Source organism: Lepidothrix coronata, unplaced genomic scaffold (assembly GCF_001604755.1).
Source record: "Lepidothrix coronata isolate B3197 unplaced genomic scaffold, Lepidothrix_coronata-1.0 Scaffold281, whole genome shotgun sequence".
Taxonomy (NCBI): domain Eukaryota; kingdom Metazoa; phylum Chordata; class Aves; order Passeriformes; family Pipridae; genus Lepidothrix; species Lepidothrix coronata.
The window spans coordinates 376560-391313 of NW_016690461.1; the positions used below are offsets into that span (position 1 = coordinate 376560).

At 67.7% G+C, this 14754-nt stretch overlaps 1 protein-coding gene across 1 annotated transcript; it reads left to right on the top strand.

Annotated features, from left to right (window-relative positions):
* The first annotated feature begins 1699 nt into the window (after positions 1-1699).
* Positions 1700-3955, top strand: INHBE (inhibin beta E subunit). Its single transcript, XM_017836635.1, has 2 exons — positions 1700-2003; positions 2268-3955. Exons 1-2 carry the CDS (start codon positions 1700-1702, stop codon positions 3017-3019), a joined length of 1056 nt encoding a protein of 351 aa, XP_017692124.1. The 3' UTR covers positions 3020-3955.
* The last annotated feature ends 10799 nt before the right edge of the window (positions 3956-14754 follow it).

Consider the following 14754-nt stretch of genomic DNA (forward strand, 5'->3'; position numbering starts at 1 on the left):
AATCATGGAATGGTTTTGGGTGGAAGGGACCTTAAATCTCATCCAGTTCCACCCCTGGCCGTGGTCAGGGACACTTTCCACTAGACCAGGTTGCTCAGAGCCCCGTCCAACCTGGTCTTGGACACTTCCAGGGTAGAGGTGCTCTCCCTGTGGGACCATCCGTGCCCCTGAGCGCGTGTGCTCCGGGCACCTGTGCCTGGCTGGAAGTGCCACCTGCTCCATCCTGCCGGCAGCCAGGGCTCCCAGGCCCTCTGGGATCTCTGCTCCCACGCCAGCCTGTGCCCACTCTTTCCTCTCTGTTGACATTCCTGGGCTATTCTGGGAGCTGCCAGCAGGCCCGGCCAGCTGAGCCCTTTGCCCCTTTGCTCCGCGGTTGCATCATCTCCGGTGGGTGCTTTTTCCCAGACAGCCCACTGTGTTTACATGGCACCTCTGGCTTGGCCAGGGGCAGGGGCTCCGTGTGGTCAAGACCTTGGAATCGTGGCACGGTGGGCACAGGACATGCCGAGCGCTGGCGGGGCTTCAAGTTCCCACCGTGCTCTCTGGGTTCCCTGCCCCAGCCGGGCTCTGCCCATCCCCCGGCAACGTGGCACCTTGCATCACCTTCCGGAGGCTTCTGCCGGCCCCTGCCCTGGCTCGGGCTGCACATCCCACTCCAAAGAGCCTGAGGAACATCTTCATGCTGTTATCACACTGGCTGCCACCTCCTGAGCCCTCAGGACATACAAATCCCCTTTCTATTGTGTGAGGTGGAGAGGACACTGTGTTCCCCTTCTCTGGCCCTTCCCGGCTCTGTCCTGGGCTGAGGCTGGACCAGGTGATCCAAGGGGTGGACTCAGACCCCCAAACCCATCGCCTGGTGATAGCCACGAAAGCCCAGAGATGTGACAGTCCCTGGGAGCTGCAGGGTCATCCCAGGAGCCCCCTGATCCCTGCTGGGTCCTCTGTCAGCACCCAACAGGACCTACCCTGCTATGATGGCTCTGGGATGCCCGGGGGGCAGTGCCCAGGCTGGGGGGCAGGTCTGTAAGATCCACGGGCAGGCAGGAGAGCAGGGATCCCTCCAACTGGCTGCTCCGGGGCTGGATCTCCTCCACCAGCCAGGATTCGCCCCAGCCCTTGCTTCCTGCGGGTTTTGGAGCAGGTTTGGGAGCTCAGTGTCCGGCTGCCCGAGCTGGGGGGCTGGCCGGGGCAGATGCCAGGGTGAGCCACAGGCAAAGCCCACGGGTGGGTGAGCCCCTCGCCCACACACCTCTGCACTCCCCGCTATTTACTCCTCCCCCGGGCTCCCGACGGTTCGTGGGGAGCGGGGCAGGATGGGGGGGCTGCCCACCGAGCCCCTTCCCCGGGGCAGCGGGGCGGGCGCGGGGAGGCGGGGGTGGGGTGCTAATCCCGGTAATCCCCGACGGGACGGGACGGGCGGGTGCGGCGGCCAATGGCGGGGGCGCGGGGGGGGCGGCGGGACCGCCCCCGGCCGCAGGTGCCCAAAGCGGGCCGCGCCGCACCGCTCCCGGTGCCGGTGCCGTTCCCGACCCGTGGGCGCCGCTCCCGGTGCCGGTCCCGTCCCTTCGGTGCCGCCTCGTCCCGCCGCTCCCGCTCCCGTTCCCGTCCGCTCGGCGCCGGTCCCTCGGTGCCGGCGCCGCTCCCGTCCCGTCGGTGCCGCTCCCGGTGCCGCTCCCGTGCCGTCCGGTGGGCGCGGATGGCGGGGCTCGGCGCGGGCCCGTGGCTGCTGCTGGCGGCCGTGCTGTGCGCGGCGGCCGAGCCGCGCTGCCCGTCGTGCCCGGCGGGCGCGGAGCGGCGGCTGCTGGAGGAGGTGGCCAAGAAGCAGCTGCTGGAGAAGCTGCGGCTCCGCGATCGCCCGCGGCTCGCCCACGCCGTGCCCCGCGCCGCCGTGGCCCGCGCCCTGCGGCGGCTGCAGGCGGGAGGCGCCCGCCGGGGCCCCTCCGGGGAGGAGGAGGAGGAGGAGGAGCAGGGCTACGAGATCATCAGCTTCGCGGAGACAGGTGGGTCTGCGCGACCCCCGTGGGAGCCCACGCGGTCCCCGGCGGGGCGCGGGTGAGCCCGGTGAGCCCCGGGGCGGGGGGTCCCTGTCCTGCGCCCCGGGGACCCCCCACTCCAGGGGTAGCGTTCCCACGGGAGGGAGCGGCACGGGGAGGGAGGGAAGTTTGTGGGTGTTTCCCGAGAAGTTGGAGGATGTTGGCCGCGACTTGCGGGATGGCGGGGCAGCATCCCACAGCTCTCACCTCCTCATCCCTCTCTCCCTTCAGATCCCACATCTCCCTCCGGTTTGGGGCTGCAGTTCCAGTTCAGCCAGGCGCAGGACCAGGACATTCGCATCCTGCAGGCTCAGCTCTGGCTCTACCTGCGAGTGCCCCGGCCCGGGCTCACCCTGAGCATCTTCCTGGCCGCTGGGGCCGGGGCCGTGGCGGGGGGCAATCGCACGCTGCTGGGGGAGAGGCGGCTGAGCGCGGCGGGGAGCGGCTGGCGCTCCTTCCCCCTCCTGCCGGCCCTGCAGAGCTTCTTCGGGGGGCAGAGCCGGACGCTGCGGCTGGAGCTGGAGAGCCGCGGGGACGGGGGGGACATCGCGGCACCGCTCAACGCCAGCCGGTCCCACCAGCCCTTCCTGGTGGCCAAGGCGAAGGTGCGGGAGCCCGAGCACCGCGTGGCCAAGCGCAGCCTCCGCTGCAGCCCCAACTCCAGCCTGTGCTGCCGCAGGGACTATTACGTGGACTTCCGCGACATCGGCTGGAACGACTGGATCATTAAGCCCGAGGGCTACCAGATAAACTACTGCGTGGGCCAGTGCCCCCTGCACGTGGCGGGCAGCCCCGGGATGGCCTCCTCCTTCCACACGGCCGTCTTCAACCTCGTCAAAGCCAACAACGTGCAGGCGTCGGGGCATTCCTGCTGCGTCCCCACGCGGCGCCGCCCGCTCTCCGTCCTCTACTTCGATCGCAACAGCAACATCGTCAAGACCGACATTCCCGACATGATTGTTGATGCTTGTGGCTGTAGTTAGGGCTGGGGGAGCCGCGCTGGGACCCCCCTTCTCCAGGACTGTCTCTCTGGTGGAGGGGGAGGGAGCTGGAGAGCTCCCGTGAGCTGGAGCCAGCCCGTGGTGCAGTGGACCCCTTTGGGAAGGTTGGGAGGGAGGGAGAGGGTCTCATGAGAGGGAGCAGGGGTTGCCTCCAGAGAGTGCCTGGGGCAGGGGTCTTTGGGGACACGTGGGATGGAGCCAAGGCCATGAGACTCCCTGAGCCTGGACTGTGGGTGGTGGTGACTCCGGGCATCTCCCTGGAGCTGGTCCCAAGCTGATCCCACACCCCTGGTGGTCGTGTCCCCCTCTGGTGTGGGGTGAGGGGCCCCTGCTTGGTTCACACTCAGTGCCCAGTGCTGGTCTGGAACTCGGCCTCCTCGGGAGCAGGGTGGGATGTGGGGACAGGTCTCCCTCCTCCACGTGGGCAGCTGGAGGACAAGGCAGCCCCACTTGTTTCCCGACTGGAAAAACCTTCCTGCATCCAGTTCAGGCCTTTTTCTGGGACAGGTGGAACGGAGCACAAATAACAGGCCTGGGAGAGGAGTGTGAAAGGTGTGACTTCATCAAAAACCCCAAACCAGCAATGACTGGACAATCTTCTGCTCCCTGGAGTGCACGGAGCTGTGAGGGCCAAGCTTCCAGGTCCTGTGTGTTCCCCCTTTCCCTGGGTTTATATTTTCCTCCCCTGCTCCCACCCACCAGCCAGGTCTCCTCCAGCCTGGTGCCACCCTACAGGGAGTTCTGGCTCGGACTCTGCCTTTAAGATCACACTGAAGGTACAGATTTGGTTTGTGCCTCCAGTTTTGCACCTATTTCGACTTTTTCAGTAGAGGTTCCTACAGCCATCGGGACTCCTGGTGCTCCAACCTCTCTGCTGAAGCTCCTGCTCTGCCCTCACCTTCCTGATGCACCCACATGGCCTATGCTTTAATTTATTATATAATATTTTGATGTGGCTTCCCAAATAAATGGGTGGAAATGCAATATCCAGGCTCTGGTTGCTTTTTCCTGGGACCACCTGCACGGATGGGGTGGGTGAGAGGATCCTGCTTGGCCAGAAGGTCCCGGGTCCCTCAGGCTCTGGGGCTGGAGCAGCACAGGAGCTGCACGGTGATGCTGTGCTGGGAGATGAAGGGAGTTGTGGGGTTTTGGGGGCTCCCTGGGTGCAGAGGGGAGGGTTGGGATCTTCCCTGTGGATGGGGGCCCCGGGGATCAGGCGGGGGCTGGGAACCAGGTATCACCTCACTGGGGGCTGGAGAGGGGTGGCCTGTAATGGGAGCAACCAAGCTGTGTCCCAGCAGGGCAGGTACTGGGGGGCATTGCCCCACCTGCAGATTCTGTTCTCCACCTGGAGCAATCCCAAACAAAACTCTGGAGGCTCTGGCTCCGGGGAGGTGACCTCAGACGCTGAGCCACAGCCCACCCCCAAATCCTGGGCCCCTGCTGCAAATCCCCAGTGCCCCTCGTGTGCTCCCCTGAACACCACCCGGTGACCCCAGTCTCGGCCCCACCGCAGCCAGAGGGCCTGGTGGGTGACGGGGAGTCTCATTTGGAATGCGGGTGGGATGCTCCCGGGGTGGGAGGTGTCGCTCATCCCGCCGAGATGCCACGCGCTGCCCCGGGGTCCCCGTTGCGCAAGCGCCCGCTCAAAGCTCACTTTGGGGCCGTTTTATCTGGGGACAAACCCCCCTCGCTTTCCCAGCTTGGCCCTGCCAGCGGCCAAAGGGCAGCTTTCATCAGCCAGCGCCGCGGGCATCCCCCCGGGGCACCGCGGCCATGGCCACGCTCCCAAAATATCCCGGCGTGGGGAAAAGCCAACGGCACCTGCAGGACGCCTCGGCCTCCCGGGCGCTCCCGCAGCCCCGGTCCGTGTCCCCGGAGCACGTGCTGCCCTGCACACGCCGGGAGATGGATCTCCGGGAGGCGCCCGGGGCTGTGTGTGGTGTCCGGAGTCTCCCCGTTCCCTGCCCGGATCAGCATTCCCGCGTGGAATCAGCACCGGCCGCGGGAGCATCCCACCGGGACACCACACCCGTGTTTGCCTTCGCCGGCAAGGGAAGCTTTCCTCTGTTTTCCCCGTGGCACCGGGTGTGTTCCCGTGGGTGGGGGGGTGCCCACGCGCGTGGGCGTGAGGTGCTGACTCACTGACACACTGACACGCTGCCCCCGCGCCCGAGGTGCCGAGCTGGCTGCGGTGGCACCGCTAAATCCCTAAGCCGGGGGATCAGCTGGCCCTGCTCTGAGCCGCTTTGACTTTCCCAAACAGGAGACCGGGATTACCCGCGGGGTGGGGGACGCGGCGGGCTCGGGGGGCTGGGGGTTAAGGGCCGCTCCGGGTGGGGCTGCCCTGCTGTGGGTCGCACTCAGGGGCTCGGAGCTGGTGGCAAAAGGGAGCTGGGGCCGTCTGGCCGCGCAGATGGTCCCGTGGGGAGAGGAGGGTGGGCTTGGGGTGAGTGCTCGGCCCCTGGGCGGCTTATCCGGGGTCACACTCAGCTCAGGGGCAAAGCTGCTGAGCCGCTTAACGCCCGTTACAAAACGGGGATGGAGGCAGCCCCTCACCTGGGCCCACCCCCTCACCTGAGCCCACCCCCTCACCTGAGCCCACCCCCTCACCTGAACCCACCACCTCACCCCCACCTCAGAGCCTCTGAGGTGGAACCCAAACCGTGGCAGAGTCTGGGGGCACCCCAGAACCCCGCTGGCTGTTCCCCCCCTCCTGCCAGAGGAAAGGGGGGACCCTGCCGGCGTCGCCACCTGCCCTGTGTGCCGGGGGCTTCCCGGGGAGCAGAGACCCCTCCTCACCCTCTCCGTGCTGGGGGAGCGGCAGGGAAAGGAGCTGATCTCACGTTGGGACGGTGGGGAGGGAAACTGAGGCAGGGAGTGGATCGTGCGGGTCCCGGCTGGGAGCTGAGGGGTCCTGAAATCCTGTCCTACAGCGGTTCCCACGAGGTCCCTCTGCCCCGGGGGTCCCGCGGCCGTGACGGGGGCCCCGCCGTGAAGCCGCTCCGCGGCGCGTGATGGCGCGGGCAGGACGGGGCAGTGCCGGGGCCAGCAGAGTCCCCAGCGGGGTAATCCCGGTAAGCGGCTCCGGGCTCAGCGGGGAGCGCGGCCCCGTCACCTTCGCGGCTCGCCCCGGTCACCGGCGGCACCGGCGCGGGGAGCACCACGGGCTCCGCCCGCGGCCACCAGGGGGCGCTGCCCGGCCGTGCCCCCCCGGTCCAGCCCCGACCCCCCCCGGGACCCCCCGGGTGCGTGGGACGGGACCCCCGAGCGTGTGCGGGCTGCGCCTCCCGCCTGGGCTCGGGGGTGTTCCCTCCACGCGTGTGCGGGCTGCAGGGGATGATCCGTGCGCGGGCTGTGCCCCCCCCGCGTGTGCGTGGGCTGGTGGCCGTGCCCCCCCCGCGTGTGCGTGGGCTGCGGGGGGTGCCCCCCGTGGGTGTTTGGGCTGTGCCCGCCGCGTGCGGGCTGCAGACCCTGCGTGTGCGTGGCCGTGCTTCCTGACTGCGTGTGGTGCTCCCCGCGGGTGCGTGGGCTGGGGGGGTGCCCACCCGGGGGTGTGCGTGTGCTCTGCCCCCCACACGTGCACGTGCTGTGCCCCCCGCTCGTGTTTGGGCTGTGCCTCCTCCGTGTGCGTGGGCTTTGGGGGGTCCCCTCCCCGCGTGCGTGGGCTGCGCTCCCCGCGTGTTTGTGTTCCTGTATCCGAGCCCCCTGCGTGTGCGTGTGAACGGGCCGTGTCCCCCGCCGTGGGCTGGCGCGGGGCGTGACCCCGCGTGTGCGCGGGCTGCGTCCCGCGAGGATGCGGGGTTGGCGTCCGTCCCCCTCCGCGTGTTCACGGGCTGTGCCCCCCGCGCGTGTTTGTGCCGCGCCCGCAAGTGAGCGCCGAGCCCCGGCGGGCGCGCGTGTCCGTGTTTACACGCGCGATCCCTCACACGGGTGGTCTCAGCCGCGTGCGCGCGGGCACGGGGCGCGGGTACGGGGAGCCCCCGCGCGTGGGGCCCCCCGCGAGCGTGCGGGACCCGCGGTTGCGGGCGGGGACGCGCGTGGGGCGCCCGCCGGCCCTCGGCGATCGTGCGGGAGCGGTGCGCGCGTGGTGTGTGTGTGCGGGGGTGCGCGCGGGCGCGGGGCCGTGCGTGTCCCGGATCCATCCCGGGTTTTCGGGGCCGCCGCTCCCGGCCGGGGTCTCCGTCCCGGGCGCGATCGGCGCCGCCGCCGCAGTTGGAGCGGGACCCGCCGGGACCCGCCGCCCCCGCCGCCCTCCGGTAACTTTCTCCGGGCGCCCGGGGCGGGCCGGGGGAGCGCGGGGGGAGCCGTCCCGTCCCGTCCCGCCCCAGCCCGGCAGCCGCCGTCCCCCCTGGATGTGCCGCTTCCCTCGCAGACCGAACCGCCGCCGCCGCCGGGGGAACGGGGGACGCGGAGCCGCCGGAGCCGCCGCCCCGCCTGGGTCCGCTCGGAGCCCCCCGGAGGTAGGAGCCGTCGGGAGGGTCCGGGCCGCGGGAGCTCCGCTCCCGGGATGGCGCCGATCCCTCCGCGGGCCGTCCCGCGAGCTCCGGGGGGGGGAACCGGGACCTCCACCGGGGCTCCCGGCGGGGGGGACCGGCCACGCGGGGCGGGCGGAGGGGATCGGCCCCACGCGTGCCCCGTCACGTCCCCTCGTGCTCCCGCCCACGCCCGCACGCTCCCGCCGCGCTTTGAGCTCCCGGTGGGTGGCTGGGTGGGTCGGTGTGTGTGGGTGGGCTGGGACGGCCGCGCCGGGCCGGTGGAGCCCCCGGCAGCCCGCGGAGGGGAGGCTGGCTCGGGACTGGGGGCTACTGGGGGCTACTGGGGGGCTACTGGGGGCTGCCGGCTCGGGCCGGACTGGGGCTGTTGGACCGGGAGCAGCGACTGGGTGGAAGTTGCTGCCCCGGCCCCGGTGACGCAGCAGCCGCAGGACCGTCCCGGGGGACTGTGCCAGCTGTGCCACCCACCCTGCCAGCCCCCAGGCCACCTTGAGCCTCCTATGCCACCAGCCGGGGTGTCCGCAGGGCTCCGGCACCCACCTCGTGGGCCCCCGCACCCGGGAGCTTTGGCAGGGCACGGGGGCGGCCCCGCGGCCGGGGCAGCCGGAGGGACCCCACGGGCAGCGCCCGCTGTTCCCGGGGCCCTGGCACAGCTCCGAGGGGTTGGCGCGGGGACAATGGGTGTCCCCGGTCCCCTGATGTCCTGCCAGGCCGTGAGGTGGCACTGAACGCTGCGGGGACGGCCTGGGGGCTGCACCTCTCCGGGGAGGATGGGGCTGGAGAGGACGGAGCTGGGGGATGGCTGTGGAATTTGGGGGACACCCAGCACCGCGGTGACAGTCTGGGGGCTGCACCTCTCCTGGGAGGATGGTGAGGGCGGAGGGGACGGGGCTGAGGGATGGCTGTGGCATTCCAGTGCTGTGTCTGGGGACTGAGAAACCACTGGGTACTCCAGCCACGGCTGGGGTCCTGCACCCAGCCCTGGAAGCAGTCTGGGGGCCCGGCAGATGCTGCTGGATACTCTGATTCCATGAGTTTCCCCCCTCTCTGCTCCGTAGGCTGCGTGTGGCAAACCTGAGCCGATGGATGCGGGTGGGCACTGGGTTTGGGGGGAAGGGAAGAGGAAGCAGCTGGATGAAGTTTCTCCTTCAGAAATTCAGCCCTAGGAAAACTTTCTCAGTTTTCCTGCTGCATCCAGCCGAGGCTGACGCTGCCTCTGTGGGCGACAGGGAATGGTTGTCTGGGGGGGATCCTCATGTCCCCCCTCCGTATTCCAGGGTCTTTTCCGCCACAAAGCCGAGCACAAAGTCAGGAGCAGGTTGGGAGCCAAGCGTCTCCGGGCCCCCAGGGCTGGTCTGGTGGGAGGTGGTGGAACAAACTCGGTGCTGGAGCTGGCTGAGCTGCGAGGATCTCCCTGGAGCAGGGAAGTTTCCATCCCGGGAGTGAGTCAGCGCGGACACCTTGTGACGCCGTCCGGGTGGGACAGGCTGTGGGGAGGCGGCTGCGGAGCTCGGGCTCCGAGAGGGATCCGTGGCTCGCTGTCCAGAACCTGGGAATTTGCACCGTGTTAGGTTTGGGTTGGATATCAGGGAAAATTCCTTCCCTGAAAGGGTAATCGGGCGCTGGAACAGGCAGTGGTGGAGTCGCCGTCCCTGGAATTGTTCAGAAAACGTGTGGATGTGGCACTTGGGGACGTGGGTCAGTGGTGGCCCTGTCAGTGCTGGCCTAGTGGTTGGACTCGATGACCTTGGAGGGCTTTTCCCGACCTTAATGGTTCCGTGATTCCCTGATTCTGAGGGTGGATAGGCTGGAAAACACGAGGGCCCTTCGCTCGGTGCCGCTGCCGTGAGTGACCCCCACAGTGCCAGCCCCTTATCCCTGGGGAACGCTGCTCTTCCCACCACCCCAACCTGCTGCACGTGTGTGCACACCCTGCACATCCCCACACCCGCACAGGTGCCCCCTGTACACGTGTGTACACGTGTGTTCCCGTGTGTACACGTGTGTTCACGTGTGCACGGCTCCATCCCGCACTCGTGGTGGGATTTTTGGGGTTCCCCGCCCAGGGCCAGCAGTTGGATGGCTGGTCACGGGGCTGAGGGTTCCCGACGGGAGCACAGCGAGTGTGTGCCCACCCCAATCCCTCTGGCACATCCCAGGCCTTGGGAAGCTGCAGGATAACAAGGTGAACAGCTGATAAAATAAAATGAAAGAGCTGCCTCGGAGTGGGAACGAGCGGCAAAGCAGAGTCGGGTTTCAGCTCTGCTTCGTCCGGGGTGAGGCTGGGGGGTGTTTCCAGATGTGGAAACCCCACTGTCCAACTCCCAGCCTGGATTTAGGGAAAGAGAGCCCTGTCTGGTGCCCCCAGGGGGGCAGAGGATGTCCTCAAGGGGATGGGGTTGCTCTGTGGGGACAGAGTAGGTCTCCAGCCAAGGAACAGGCCACCGTCACTCCACTCGGGGCAGATACTTCAGGAGAGACAAATGTATCCCAGCAGGAGAAGGATGGCTGGGGATTTCGGGAACAGCCCAAGGACACTCATTCCACCACCTCTCAGCAGACAGAGGGGTCTCCTGCCCCAGGAAGCTCCCTAAATCCCCAAGGGTGCTGCCTTGCTCCGTGCTCAGCACATCAAGCCACAGGCATTTCCACAGATTAACAGGATTCCTGTCATATATCCCGTCCTTTAATGGATGCCAGAGTCCCCGCCGGGTCCTGCACATCCTCCTCTTCCCATCTTTGGAGGAATCCTGCAGGATAGAGCTGTTGGAGTGGGAACAGGCCCAGTGTGAGTCCCCTGACTGCAGCAGGAGGATGGATTCCTGCCTGCCCTGTCCGAACTCCGATCCCTCGGGGTGGCAGGATGGGCAGGATGGGCAGGATGTCCCCAGCCCCTCTGTCCCCCGGTGCTGGCATGGGATGATGCTCGATGCCATGGGAAGGAGCAGGGCCTGCCAGGGGGGCTCCCACAGCCGTGACTCAGAGCTTTTATGGGTCCCACATGTTCCGTGTTGCTGCTTCCCTCCAGCGCCGGGGAGGAAGAGGGAAGCATAAAAATTCCTTCTAGCAGCTGCTGCCGTGTGTGTGCCCCCCTTGCCCTCACCCCAAAACCTTTTCCCCACCCAGCCTGGTGAAGGTGGGGGTCGGGAAGTGGCTGTAGGGGAGGGATTGGGGGGGCAGCGTGTGCTGGGGGCCAAAGCAAACAACGCACAGCGACGGTCGCCCGCCTGCCCAGGGACCACCTATGGAGCCCCCCCGCCCCTGCCCGGCCTGCCACGGCCTCCTGAGCGGTTCTGCTGTGCTGGAGGGCTGGGGGTCCCTCCTTCCCGGGGGGAACAGGAGCCTGCAGCCCCCCTCCGTGGGTTATCCCTGCTCTGGATCCGCAGGATCGGGCTGCCTGCCCTCCCCTTGCCGAGGCACACGTGTGGCAGCCTGTGTTAACGTGTCCAGGGACGTGTCAGGGCACGGCCCCGGGTGGGTGTGGGTGCACGTGGGAGCGAGGGCTGGATGGTTTTGCCCCCTGAGCTGCGGCGTTGGGGTGCTGGGGGACACCTGGAGGGGTGAGTGGCCTGGGGAGGGACCTCCGGTCCTCCCTGGGAGTGGTGCGAAGGGCAGGGAAGAATTTCGGGATTGGGTGGGGAATGAGGACTTGTGACGGGGCCGGGGGAGGGCGGATGGAGCGGGGGATGTCCCGAGCCTGTCCTGGCAGGGACGTCTCTGCCCCTTTCCCTCCACGTTCCCCGAAGCTGCTTCTTCCCCGTCTCAGCTTTTCCAGGCCAGGGACCACCTTGGAACGAGCTCAGCAGCCCCCACCAGCACGGGATCGTGACCCTGAGTCGTCCCCTTTCAGACCCCCTGAACCTGAAGCGATGTGCTTTGTGGGGCCGTGGGCCTGGCCAGATTAGCTGCCCCATGCAGAGGGGCTGGGCTGGCCCTAAAGCCCGGCCTAAGGGGGGGTCAGGGGTGGCAGGCGGGGGGTCTGCACGTTGCTTCTGCTGGAGGCAGAGCCCAGAAACGTGGGGGGTCAGGGGAAGCAGCTCTGAGCACAGCCTGGGGGCCTGGGGCAGGGAAAAGGGGCTTCTTCCAGGGGGGCATCTCCCTGCTGTGCAGCACCGGGGGGACATCCCAGCTGGGAGGAGTGGGGTGACCCTGCCAGGCCCCCCTGTCCTGGCAGGGAGCTGGGACGTGTCCCCGTGATCCTGGACTGGCGCTGGCACGGGGGAGCTGGGAGGTCTCTGCCAGCCACGAGACTTGCAGCCCAGGGTCGGGGTCGGGCTCAGGGGTTAGGGTTGGGTGATCTTGGGGCTGCCAGGGGTGGCTGTGCCCATGGTGGGCTGGGGGGGTTACCTACTCCAGGGGAGACTCTGCCTCTCCTGAGGGGGTGAAAAGGGTACAAAGGGGTCTTGTGGGGTGTGTCCCCACCCTGGCCCCTGCCACACCACCACGCCCTGCTCTCTGTCTACCTCTTCTCTCTGCTCTGGCCCTCCCTCGCTCCTCCCTCAGTGAGGATTTGGGGTGACTGGGCCCTCCCTTGGCTGTTGGAGCTCCCCACACACACACACACGTGCACATCCCACATGTATGCACGTCCCACATGTATGCACATCCCACATGTATGCACATCCCACATGTATCAGACATGCCCGAGCACACGGACAGACATCCGTGAGTCCAAACACTCCAGGGCACTGTCAGTGCCCACGTCTGTCTCCCTCCTTCCCACAGTCTCTCTCCCACCATCCCACCATTTTGGGGTGTCTCTGCTCCCACCACCCCTCGGTGTCACCAGGCCGGCATTGCCCCCCAGAACAACTGCCCCGTGACCCCAGACGCCGGTGCTCACACACAGACACACGGAGAACACGTGTGTTCACACACAGACACACGGAGAACATGTGTGCACACACAGACACACGGAGAACACGTGTGTTCACACACAGACACACGGAGAACATGTGTGCACACACAGACACACGGAGAACACGTGTGTTCACACACAGACACGCAGAGAACATGTGTGCACACACGCAGACACACAGAACACGTGTGTTCACACACAGACACACAGAGAACACGTGTGCACACACAGACACACGGAGAACACGTGTGCACACACGCAGACACACAGAACACGTGTGTTCATGGTGCACACACACAGACACACGGAGAACATGTGTGTTCACACTGCACACACACAGACACACAGAACACGTGTGTTCACACAGGCACCGACAGCAGCACGGCTGCCCCACGCACGCAGCCCCCCCGGCCCCCCCGGCCCCCCACGCCGGGGGCTGTGCCGGCAGGTGATGGATTGTGCCACACACAGCTCCGGGACCGCGGGGGCTAATCCAGCCCTGACATCACATTCCTCCCCAGTGGGGCTCCGGGGAGGGTTAACCCTGCCGGGGCTGGGGGCTCGGGGACCCCCCGTCACCCCCGGGGGCTGGGCTGGGGGGGGGGCCCTGCTGGACCCAGCCCTGCACCCACCCCCGCGGGTGGGGGGGAACAGGAGCGTTCCCGGCGCGGGTGGGACCCGGGGTGGGGTCTGGAGCGTCAGGGGGAGCTGGGGCGGGTGGTCTGCCCCATCTCGGGGTGCAGTGGGGTGCCAGGGTGGGGGTCTGCCCCGTCACAGGGTGGGAGGCTGCAGCCGCCTGCTCCTCCTCCCCTGGTGTCCCAAGGCCATCCGTGCCCGCTCCTGCCTCTCCCTCCTTCCCACCATCCCTGCTCCATCACCCGGCACTGGGGAGGTCTCTCTGCTCCCACCACCCCTCACTTTTGGGGCCTCTCTGCTCCCACCACCCCTCGGTGTCACCGTCCCCACGTTGTCCTGCGCCACGAGCTCCCTCCATCCCCTTTCCCTCCCTGCCTTCTCCTCCTCCGTCTCCTTCCCTCTCCCCCCCACCCCGTTCCCCAGTGTCCTCAGGAAACTGGAGCCAGATGACAGATTTTAGATGTGTTTGCAGGAAATAAAAGGCGAGGAGCTGGGGGGGAGGGGGGCGGCCAGCCCTGACCCCCCTCCCGCGCCGCGTTTGGGCGTCTGGAGCCAGCGCTGCTCCGAGAGCTCCCGCCGCTGGCTGCGCTCCTGGTTTTCTTGGCAGAGAGGAGCAGGAATGTGTTTCAGTTTGAGTTTCTTGGCAGGAGGAGAGCGAGGGAAGATTCCCCTCATCCCGCCTGCGCCCGGCTCTCAAATTTATGCCCAAAGGCTGCGACTTGGGTGGGCCGTGGCGGTGTGCGGCCGGCGGGGGAGGCGAGCGCGGCGGTGGGCGAGACGCCGGATGGTTCCCATTGCTTCCCGTTGCTTCCCATTGGCTCCCGGCCTTCCCGGCCCCATCCAGCCTCCTCGGCTCGGGGCGGACCGCCGGCCTTCGGGGAGCCCCTGCGGACCCCAGGAGTTGGGGGGAGCGTCCCGGGGCCCGGTGGGGTTTGGGTGGTTTTGGTGCTGTGCAGCCCCCCCGGTGTCCTGTGCCAGTGCTCTGTGGGGGGACGTGGGGGACTGGGGGGTCGTGGCACTGCGTCGTGCCCACCTGACACCCTCCTGGCACCCGCCTTGCCAGGCTGGCTCTGCTCACCAAACCTCTCCCTGCCTCGGCACAGTGAGACCCTCACCCATCACTGCACCTCGGTGGGTGTGGGGGACCAGAGCCCCCCAAACCCGCCCCCGGGTGGCACAGGAGGTGCTGGAGGGGGCACAGGGGGAACACAGCCCCGGGCAGGGAGGTGGTGTGGGAACTGGGGGTGCTGAGGTGCTACACGTCCGTGTGTTCCCCACGTGAGGTGACAGGCTGTGCACATGTGTGTGCTCCGTGTGCACATGTGTGTGCTCCGTGTGCTCCGTGTGCCAGGCCCTGGAAGTGCCCTCCAAGGCCAGCTTGGACTGGGCTCGGAGCACCCTGGGCTGGTGGAAGGTGTCCCTGCAAGCCCCCCCCCAGGTCTGTGGAGTTGGGGGGTGGGTGCAGCCCCCCCTCCCTCTGTGCCCACCGTTGGCCTGGCAGGGTGAGGGGTCAGGCAGGAGGCTCCCCTGGGGCTAATCCCCAAACTTTCCTGTGAGGCCCAGGGTCCAGCGGGCAGGTGAGACCCCCCCCCTCCTCTGCCCCCTGGTTCCTCCTCATCTCCCCTTCCCCTTTCCCTCCCCAGTTCCACCACCGTCCCGGGCAGCCCCCTCCCCTCTGCCTGCCCCGCTGCCCCCCCCCCATTCTTCCTGCCTGACACTCTCACAAA

Bases quoted from the DNA above. Each gene is read 5' to 3' on its own strand.
- INHBE (XM_017836635.1), top strand. From the start codon at position 1,700: ATGGCGGGGCTCGGCGCGGGCCCGTGGCTGCTGCTGGCGGCCGTGCTG. The intron at 2,004-2,267 runs GTGGGTCTGCGC...CTCTCCCTTCAG, and splicing joins CATCAGCTTCGCGGAGACAG to ATCCCACATCTCCCTCCGGT.